The 11163-nt window shown below is 46.3% G+C and overlaps 1 protein-coding gene across 2 annotated transcripts in view; it reads left to right on the top strand.

Annotated features, from left to right (window-relative positions):
- LOC106806457 (prohormone-1-like) overlaps positions 1-10675 on the top strand; it is a 17628-nt gene extending 6953 nt beyond the window's left edge. Inside the window, exons 2-4 of one of the 2 annotated variants that reach the window (XM_014808395.1) lie at positions 6438-6566; positions 7947-8038; positions 9191-10675. In XM_014808395.1, the coding sequence (XP_014663881.1) occupies positions 6438-6566; positions 7947-8021 (204 nt within the window). In that variant the 3' untranslated portion in view covers positions 8022-8038; positions 9191-10675. The remainder of the gene's footprint in view (positions 1-6437; positions 6567-7946; positions 8039-9190) is intronic. The other variant, XM_014808396.1, reaches the window with a different exon arrangement.
- The last annotated feature ends 488 nt before the right edge of the window (positions 10676-11163 follow it).

Consider the following 11163-nt stretch of genomic DNA (forward strand, 5'->3'; position numbering starts at 1 on the left):
AGTATTTATTGTGTGTGTGTGTGTGCTCTGGTTGTGTTGCCAGTTGACACGCGTGTGTCTGTGTGTGTGATGTCTGTATGTATGTATGTGTGGTGTGTGTGTGTGTGTGTGTGTGTTTAAATGTGTGTCTGTGTGTGTGGCCGGGCGCGCTCGTCTGTGTAGCGTGCTGTGTGTTGGTGTGTGTGGGTGTGTGTGTGTGTGTGTACCCGTGTGTGTGTGTGTGTGTGTGGTTGTATGTGTGCTGTGTGTGTGTGTGTGTGTGTGTGCCTGTGTGTATGTGTGAGAGAGAGAAAGAAGAAAGAGCGGGTGTCGCGCGGCACGCGCACCCGCGATGTGCGTGCGTTGCATTCTCGTGCGCTGCGTGCATGTACGTTGCGGTGCGTGCGCCGGTCGCATTTGCCCGTGCTCCATGTACGTGCCGTGCGTGCGTGCGATCCGTTTCTCGTGTGTGTGTCGCGGACTCCGACTTCATCCACCGCATCGTGAAAACAGTTAGTAACAGCAGCAGTAGCATACAGCAGTAACAGCAGTAACAGCAGTAACAGCAGCTAGGTAACAGCAGCTAGCTAGCCAGCAGCAGCAGGAGTAGCAGCAGTCACAACAGCAGCGTAACAGCCAATAACAGGGCTAACAGCAGCAGTAACAACAAAAACCCGGCCAGCTCAGTAACAGCAACAGCAGCAGCAGCAGCAGTAGGCAGTAGTACAGCAGTAGCAGTAACAGCAACAAGCAGCAGCAGTAGCAGTCAGTTAGTAGCAGCAGCCAAGCCAGTACAGCAACAGGCAGCAGTAGCAGCAGTAGCAGTAGTATGCAGCAGACAACAGTAATCAGCGAAACAGCGCAGCAGCCAGCCAGTAGCAGTAGTAGCAGCAGCTAGCATAGTAACAGCAGCTCAACAAGGCAGCAGTGAGCAGCAGCTAACAGAAGTAACAGCAGCAGTAACAGCATAACAGCAGCAGTAGCCAGCTCAGTTAATACAGCAAGTAACAGGCAGCAGCAGCACGCAGTACTGCAGACGGCCCAGATAGCGGCGGCTCTATCATTCCTTGCATTATCAGCGCTTATAGCTGTTCACACAGTTCACTCCACGTCCTCGAAGACGTCGCTTTTCGTATGTTCAACTATCTAGCGCATGGACCAGACCTTCTCGTTATTTGGGACAACGTCGTCGGCCGTCGCGGTCGGCTATTGACATGACAGCGACTTGCGTCGCGACGGCAATCGGCATCGTGTTAGCGTGCCAATATACTCTGCTAGCCGGAACGAGGATGGACACTCGAAGGGGCGGCGAGGTATGTATTCTTCATAGCTCAGTGGCCATTTGATCGAACGTAACGGCGGCTGTCGGCGTACACCCTGAGAATATTAACGAGAATGCTTCCCGCGACGCCGTCTTCACGTGACTGAGACTTCTCTCTCGCTCTCCTCTCTCTCTCTCTCTCTTCTCTCTCTCTCTCTCTCTCTCACTCTCTCTCTCTCTCTCCTATACCTAATATATATATATATATACTTATATATATATACTATATATATATATATATATATTATCATGTATATCATTACATGTATCTTTCGCCTCACTCACGAGTGACCTCTCTTTTCCGCCTCTCTCTCTCTCTCTCTCTCTCTCCTCTCTCTCTCTCTTCTCTCTCTCTCTTCTCTCTCTCTCTCTCTCTTTATCACCTCTTCTCCTCTCTCTCTCCCTCTTTCTGCCTACGTGCTGGTCGTGCAGCCCATAGTTACGACACTCCGTCACTCTTATGGTAACGAGCTCGGTCTTCGCGTACCGGGTGCGCGGACCGCGGCCCGTAGCCGTTTACGCTGTAACTATGGCGCCGTCTAGGACGCTATTACCCGCTCATACGTTATAGATCTCCGCGCGTCTCCGCATGTCACGTGACGTCGAGAAGATGCCGCTTAATCTCGGCCGTCGCGGCGACAAAGTTTACCATCGTGCGATCGTTTATCTTGTCCTGTGTCGCGCCGCTCGGCGCTTTGATGTTTCTTTTGCAGATCGGTCCGGGGGGGGCGATTTTCGCGCCATCTGCGGTGCACAATTTGAAAACGTTCTGCCGACGCCGTGCTGATGTTGCCGTTATTTAGCTCTCTTTTGATGGTCTCCCTCTCTTCTCTCCTACCTCCCCCAATCTCTCTCTCTTTCTCTTCTCTCTCTCTGCTTTCTCTCTCTCTCTCTTCTCTCTCTCTCTCTCTTCTCTCTTTCTCTCTCTCTCTCTCTTTCTCTCTCTTTTTCTCTGACTGTCTGTCTGTCTCTTTCGCTCCTCCTCTCTCCCTCTCTCTCGTCTCTCTCTCTCTCTCTCTCTCTCTCTCTCTCTCTCTCTCTCTCTCTCTCTGTCTGTTCTGTCTGTCTCTCTGCTCCTCTCTCTGCTCTCTCTCTTCTTTCTCTCTCTCTCCTCTCTCTCCCTCTCGCTCACTCCTCTCTATATCGCCGCTATATCTCTTGCCCCTTCACTGTATCTCTTCATCTCTCACTCCCGATTCGACATCTCCGTAATATTTCGATTCTATACGGAGCACCAAATTACCCGGATTACCCCTCACCACTTTCCTCTACAACACATGCCAAACGTGGAGCCCGAGTGTGTATATTGCGGCAACCCGTACAACTTCGATAGCTTCCCCACTCAGCGACGTCACTATAGGGTTTGCTGTCACACGGTGCTTGTAACCTCATTGGGTCACCCCCATGGATCTCTTCCCGCTACCAGGACCAGTAACTGAATCCTTAGTAATGTTTTTTTGTACTTAATTTTATTGTAAATGGTATATTCCCTTATATCGACTGAATATAATGGCAATGTAGTGACATAAACAAACTAGAAAAATTAAAATCACGGCCCCTCGTGATGGTTGTCAACCCCGGTACATTCCAGCCAGTGTTCGCTTGATCTAATGACAAATAGCGACATTTACGCATAATACGCCTTTCCTATGACCACTATTTGTCATAGGAAGATTTCTTCCTGGCGAATATTGGCGACTGTCAACTTCTTCCGCTTTACAGCTGAAATCAGTGCTTGCGTTCATATAGCGCTCCTAAACTCCTTATGATGTCCGCACAACACATTACAACAATATTTGTTCATAGGAAGAATCTTTCCTTATTGACAAACAGTGTCATAAAAAGAGCGTCATATGGGGTATGTCAGTATTTGGCATAGATGCTAGCCAAACAGGCTGTGCATTCCGCACCCCCCGCAACCAACTTGGTGACGCCACTGTCCTCTCTTTCCCGCAAGCACCGGTATCAGCGTCGCGTCTGCGCCCACGTCACCGGCCAAACACGCGAAATCCTTTACTCGCCGCTAATGGAAAAAAAAAAAAGTGGATAACATCATTGCCGCAATTTTCATTTCCTTCACCTATAGCTCGGACACGGTTATCAGTTTCTGACTTCCCAATTACGTTTAATGCGTGTTGTCAACTCTAAGTGAGCAGGCCGCTACCGCAGCCACGGGCCAGCTTCGTCGCGCGATTTTCCTTACCGGCGGCGGGCAGCAAACGAATGCCATTTACAGGTTCGTCGGTACGCGCATGCGCTGGTGCGCCGAAGCGCATTCAGAATCGCTCGCCATAATTTAGAGCGCGCGCGGCGTGTGTGGGTGGGTTACCATTATAACTCATAAATCCGGAGTCGTTGGCTTCCGCTATACAGAACCGCCATCAAGTTACCGCGCGAATCACTCGACGCAGGTGTGATCTGTATTATCTTAATAGGCTGGGCGTGTAAACACGTCGCCGACGCGCATATGCGCTCGCACGAGAAGTGCTCTGTGTCTGCTGCTCGCGTCGCCGTGCGGACGTTCGGCTTCAGCATCGACTGCAAAGATATCGGCTCACGAACTGGACGCGTCGCGGCATTATTTTGTGCTAAAAATCAAACGAAAGCGCACCTAGGCTATTAAGCAAAGCGTGGAGAGATGAGTGGTTTAGAAATCATGTATATCCGATATACACAATTGTTCAGTTACTTAAATGACTACTATATAATACTATATATATATATATATTATATATATATATATATATAATATTATAATATATATATATATATATATATATAAATATATATATAATATAATATATCACACTTACTGGCTTAACATACTGATGAAACTAGACTGTACCACATCTTTGCGCAACTTATAACAACCGAGAGGAGCCCGTCTGTAGGATTTTGTCGTGTTCGCCGACAAATTTTGTGCCGACAAACACCGTTTACGTCCCTATACGGGTTATATTATACTTAGCGGCCAGCTTACGCAATCTCGTTTGTTGCTATGTATGCGCACGAAAAAGCGCCAGCAGATAGGCATCTGGTACGCCTCTCCGCGACCACCTCACGCACGTGCTATCACTCTCATATATATATTATATATAGTATTCATACCTGCACTATACATGTAGAAAGTGGCTATTACAATCGGGCCCCGTAGCTGCTATACTCAATCTCAGTGGCGGCTCGGAGTTGTCAACTCTGTGTCGCGTGTCGTGGCAAGCTGTGGACGCAGTGTGTGCGTGCGTGCTACTGTGTGTGTGGGGGGGGGGCGTGGCCGTGCGTGCGGCTTGCGATGCCGTCGTGGCGTGTAAGCGTACATAAGCGAATGTGCATGTGGCGAAAGCGAGGCAGTTCAAACTCTACACGCACCGCGGAGGTCCAAGAACCGCGTCAGTCTTCACTTAAATTCCACGCAAGCGAGCGGAAGTAGCACAAGCGCGAGTCTACGCCTGCTTGAACGCCAACGGGCAACATACATTCTACAATACGTGCCGCCGACACCGCTATCATCCCACATGATTACACATGCCGAAGTGATATATTACGTATATATAAAATATTATAATAATATCATATATTATATTATATACTTATATATACTATTATTGATATATATACATATATAATATATACTGTGAAAAATTGAATGTCGAAAATAGAATTTTTAAAGGGGTGTTTTAAAATTTTAACATTTAAAAAATATTTAACTGTCAAAATTTTAACACCCTATTCTATTTTTCTACATTTATTTTCATGGGTGGTTCGCTGTGTTTTCATTCTCTCTCTCGGCTCTCTCTCTCTCTCTCATCTCTCTCTGCTCTTTCTCTCTTCTCTTAGCCTGCTCTCTCTCTCTGTCTACATATATATATGTTTCTGCGTGCGTTTAGTCTGTGTGGCAGTGCTGGCGTGCCGGGCGTGCACGCTCGTGTGTCATATTTGTGCGTGCGGTGAGCGTGCGTGTGTGTGGATGCGCGTGCGTTGTTGCTTGTTGGTGTTGCTATAGATGCTGATGCTTCGAGCGCGTGCAAAGTGAGGACCGCAAACACGAGTAGTATATACCGATCCATTACAATAGATATCACCCGTGACCGCCGCCAACCTACCGCGAGTGAGCGACACTTTGGGATGAAGTGTCCAGGCAACACAAACACAAATTGGTTTACCACAGTTATTTTGAAAAGGCGGTCCTTGCGAATTATCGCAGACACTGGAGAGCATCTAAATAGATCAGCCTTCTATCAAACCTCAATATCCACGCAGATGGCACTGTGAGTGACCGCGCAGTACAAGCATACGCGAATACTACCGTCTTATTGATTGCGTGATGCGCGTCTACAAATTTTAATATGATCGAGAGCACATATATATATATATATATATATATATACTATAATATATATAATATATATAAACTTCGTTTGCATATGTGGCGATTTGGAGATAAGAATAATTATAATAATACTATGTAATAGTGTTCGCTAATATTCTAGGCGTCTCTCTCTCTCTCTCTCTCTCTCTCTCTCTCTCTCTCTCTCTCTTTTTCTCTCTCTCTGTCTACATATATATATGTTTCTGTGTGCGTTAGTCTGTAGGCGTGCGTGCGTGCGCGTGCACGCTCGTGTGCATATTTGTGCGTGCGTGAGCGTGTGTGTGTGGGAGTGCACGTGCGTTTGTTTGCTTGTTGGTGTGCTATAGTGGCTGTGCTGAGCGCGTGCAAAGGAGGACCGAAACACGAGTAGTATATACGATCATACAATAGATATCACTCCGTGAACGCCGAGAACTAGCAGATGAGGACACTTGGGATGAAGTGTCCAGGCACACAAACAAACATTGGTTTCCCAGTTATTTTGAAAAGGCGTCTTCGATATTCGCGACACTGGGAGAGCAATCTAAATAGATCAGCCTTCTGATCAAACCTCAATATCCACGGATGGCACGTGAGAGTGACCGCGCAGTACAAATACGCAATACTACCCGTCTTTTATTGCGTGTATGCGCGTACACAAATTTTAATATCGACGAGCACATATATATATATATATATACTCGTTGCATATGTGGCGATTGAAGATAAGAATAATTATAATAATACTATGTATAGTGTTCGCTAATATCTAGTGTGTTAATTCCCTTCTAGCTGCTCTCGAGTCCTGACTCCTACCGTCTGCTGCTCGATCTTATTGACAACCAGATCGCGAGAGCAATGGCGGAAAACAGCGACATGGGCCACCTAGCGCAGAAGCGCGACTACTTCCGCAAATGTCAGGTTAGTTGTCGCAGTTCCGGTTCGTGCGACTTAACACTCGGTATACCTGTTAGAGTGAGAGTAAAAGTTGCAACACATAATGTTACGCATGCACGTTGGCGTAGCGCTCACCGCTTAGCGATATTTACTCGAAGCACGCGTCCCTTCTGCTAGCATGTAGATTTAGAATATGAATTAGTGCATATAGCAACAGTAATACATACAGAGATGTTGTGATGCGAGAGTTCACGGCTAAATTTATTACTTGTTAGTTTAGAATATGCGGGAACAATGAGTGTTGATGATGAATTCCCGATGAATAAATGCATTGCAATGGCTTCGCGTAGTTTATTTGCATATACATGGCATTAGAATAGTGACTGCAAAATATTCATTGGGAATTTCGTTTTGAGACGAACGCGTGAAGCAGGGCATAGTGCTTCCATAACATATCGTTGAATGCAAATTTAGATTGGTCCTGTGTCTGCATGCAAACAACTGGCGTATCGCGCTTCGACTATTTATTAAACGCCCATTCACGCATGCCTAATTAAACAGTCACGGCAGATTTAATCTTTGTTGCCTTCTTCTCTGCGTTCGCTCTTTGTTAACTCTGCGCACACACGCCCTCGCACGTCTCAGCGATCAGGGTAAATGCACGTGCGGATCGACAAACGCGGACGTGGAACGCCATTATTTCGTGAATAATTAATTATACAATGACGTCATCCCACGCTCGATTCAGCTCGGCGCCGTGTCTTTTACTCTGTCACCTTTTATACGGACAGCGACAGTCGGGACACCTTGCACCGTGTCTTCACGTTTGCAGCGTTGCTAATAACGAAGCTCGCTCGTTGCCAGGGGGAAGGCAGGTTCGCTGGCAACGCTTAGGGCCGGTATTATCTCCCAGAAGTCTCTCTCTGGGGAAGGTGGTGGGGGGGGGGGTAGCGCACGTAGGCATTGTGAAGAGATCGAGGATTTCGTTGTTAGCGATGGTAGGATTGCATGGCCGGTGATGTACGCGGACAGGGTAGTACTGAGAGCCGACTGGGCAGCCCCTAGCGTATAGCAGGCATGAATGCATGTACGCACGCACGCGCGTCTCTCTACGTGGAGTGACAGGCGCCGACGTAATATAGGCCTATACGTACGTGGTGTCTCGTAAATCGCGGTGTCGATATACGCCGGCTCGAGTTGCCGCTACGCAGTCATCACGCATCTTCGCGTCTCACTTTGAAGTTTTCTCTCGCGGTATTGTATTCACCACGGCGTCGCCAAAACCAACTCGCGCCATATGGCACGCATGAGTCGACGCACTGCATTTGCTCACCACGCACGCGCTTGCCCACCCGCCCACTCACGTGCACAATAGCTCCCCCCACACGATCACTTCTTTTCCAGGTGAACCCGATTTCGTGTTTCGGTGGCAGGCAAACGCGGCCGGACGGAAGATCGCCAACATCTTGGTGGCGTTAGCAGAATGCATTATGGGGGTACCTGTTTGCGCCACGGCCTCGTGGTCTATCGTATTAGTGTGGTTTGCCTAGAGGCGTCTGCGCGAAGCGAACCGAGAAACCTAGCGACGAACAAACATCTGTAAAAACCATAGAAATTGTGTCACGCAGTAAATTTGCGACGTCACTGCAAACGCGTCACGCGGTACGCGAAATTTGCGACGTCACAGCGAACCCGGCGTCACGGGAAGTATGTCCCGTCGCGTGTCAGCTTCGATTTTGCTTTCGAAGGTCGATGTTTGTAAGTTGAGAAGGTGTCCACACGCGGTCTTTGTTCGTGCTCGGTTTTCTCTGACGCTATCGCGAGACGTTTAACGATCGTTGGAACCTAGAGTCGATGGCCACACCGCCCGCATGCTCCCACACACAGTGACCGCCCCTCCCTAGTGCGTGGAGCATGAAGAGTGAAGAGTGAGCTATTGTAATGATGTAATGTTTGGTGTCGTGGTCGTAAGGCCATGTTGTTCTGGCTGAACCACGGTGTCGCTCATATGATGGGTAGCTGCCATTCAACAGCCCGGAGCGATTTGCCGGACTTTGCCTGTACCTTTTGCAACTCTGTTATTATTGTACTAGGATTTTCCCCATATATTATTGTTTATCTTATCTTATTTGGTATATTTCACATGTTTATTTGAGTGAATTGGCTGATTATTTTCCATTTTATTTTGCCTGAGTGGTTTGTCTGTGAAAGTTAGACTGTGAATGCACTGCAGCTGAATCCAAATATCGTCATCCAACAAATGAACAGCTGCAGGGGGAAATGTTCGTTGCTTGTCAATGGTTTTTTATACGTAGCTTCAATTATTTCTTCGATTTTTTTCACTGCAATATACGTTTTTTTAAATTGTAATTATATAAGAACATTTTTTAATAAAGTCATTACGATTTAATCGATTTAATTGATTTCGTTATTCAGTTTTCATACATTTAATTCATAATGTTTGTTTGCAAATTCGCATGTTTTGATTCACAAAAATGCGAACGGACGCTTATTCACTCACGAACAGTTCACCTCGGCGTCCTAATACTTTTCAACCCGAGTACATATACAATTTTTTTGCATTTGTCTCAACCGCTGAATTCGTCAGAGGCACTGCAGGCACTTTTTAAATAATTATTTTCTTGCAGGTCAATCCTATATCCTGCTTCGGTGGCCGGAAGTGAGGTTTGAGAGCATTGGGACGACATTAACGCTTGCTCACAACTGTAGAGAATTTCCACCTAAAAGTAAAACTCGGAGGCCCACATTCACAGCAAGATTCACCGAAACTAGTCACCAGCGATCTGAGCGACCTACGGCTAGGGAGAGACGACAACACTAACGACGACGACGATAGTCTCATTAATGGCAAAAGATAATTCCATTTATCGCTCGTCAGATGGCGCGCATCGCGTCACTTCCGGGACGAATTCCGAGTAGAATCGACGCGCGTCATTGGGTCACTAGGGGACCGCGAATATCAAATCCATTTAGGACGCGGGAGTAGGCTGCTAGTTGCATGAAATCGCGAGGCTCTTCAATGAAACATACCGGTACGAGTCTGTATCGCTGCAATGTACTGTCGAAAACGTTTCCAGTGCCGCCCCTTTTTGTCCGATGCGAAGAATTTGGTAAAATAACCTATTTTACTATAAGATGAATTGACGAGACGAAGAAGCTAGCGTCAAACTTTTGTGTTCTATTGGGTCATGCGATCGCTTACTTATCCATAAGGCTAGCTACATGATACAGGACCGGTGTAGTTCACACTCACTCAACAAACAAATACGGCCGCTGTTTTAAATTGCGAAAATCCCCATCGTGCCAGATCCGCGAAAGCGACTAACGCACGTACTGCCAGGTTGCTGTGCCGGCCAGTCACTGGTAGTGAATATTTATTTTTTTTAATTCAAAACTATTCGAATGGTTATTTAACTATCGTATACATATATGTGTAAAGATCTATTCGCTCAAATGTAGGCGGGCGCGTTGTGCTATTGTTGATTAATATTCATGTTTACTCTATCAGTTAACCGAATCGTTTGACGCCTATCGGCAAAATCTCTTTACTCGCTTACGATTACTTTAGTGCAGAACTAATCCTACAATGCAGCAGTGCTTGTGTGTTAGCTCCCTCCCTTTTTTCGACCTTGCTCGATGTCTAGTGTATAAACGTATTTCGCTCGTTCCACAGTCCAGCATGGCTTGTGACGTCCGCGCGCACGTTTCTGCCGACACACTATCGCAGACACGCAAACAATTTGCGCACCACGAGCCATCATGTTTGACTGTGAATAATAATTCCGTCGCACGATGTAGTTAGTATGCACGGCACTGTTGGTTAATTAACGCTGCAGCTCGGTTAGATTTCCCTGTATCCACTTAGCACACTTATGCTCAGCAGAGACGCTTTCACGCTTTCCACGCTGCACGTAGTTACTAATTAGTACTTGTAATTAGTACTTATAAATTAGTACTTGTCGTATATACAGACCGGCCATCTGAGCGTACGCGTCCGCGGTTCAGCCCGCCCCCTAGCGGCGATCGCACGCCGCAGGCACGCGCACGCGCGCACATTGCGGCCTGTTTAGCGAAATCGAAATAAATACCATAGACATTTACGGTTGTTTTAAGTCACGTGTTTCTTGTATCTCATTGACTTCTACATGATGTTGATATAGCGATTGCGAGAGATTCTAAATTCGCTACGCAAATATCGATCAATCTCTATACACATTTCTATACTAATAACACAAAAATAATAACATATCAATTAAATGAAATAATACATATATAATAGTTATATATATACCTGATATATATATATATATGAAGGGGGGGTGCGCGCGTGTGTGAATAACAGAGGCAAACTAAACATTGCACGTAATTATCACTGAGGTATAATTATAGACTTAATTAGTGAAGGCGAAAAACAAATTGCAGCTATGGTCATCAAAAAAATTCCCGAATTTTGTAACTTTATCTTAATAATTATCTGAAAGAATCGACGTATATCTTTTCAAAGGTCACCACAATTCACCGCAATACTATTCGTTACTACAGACATGTCAATATCTGTTCGTTTATGTGTATGTTATGTGTTTTCTGTAGTGTGGATGTA

This window comes from Priapulus caudatus, unplaced genomic scaffold (genome assembly GCF_000485595.1).
Source record: "Priapulus caudatus unplaced genomic scaffold, Priapulus_caudatus-5.0.1 Scaffold161, whole genome shotgun sequence".
In the NCBI taxonomy this organism is placed as follows: domain Eukaryota; kingdom Metazoa; phylum Priapulida; class Priapulimorpha; order Priapulimorphida; family Priapulidae; genus Priapulus; species Priapulus caudatus.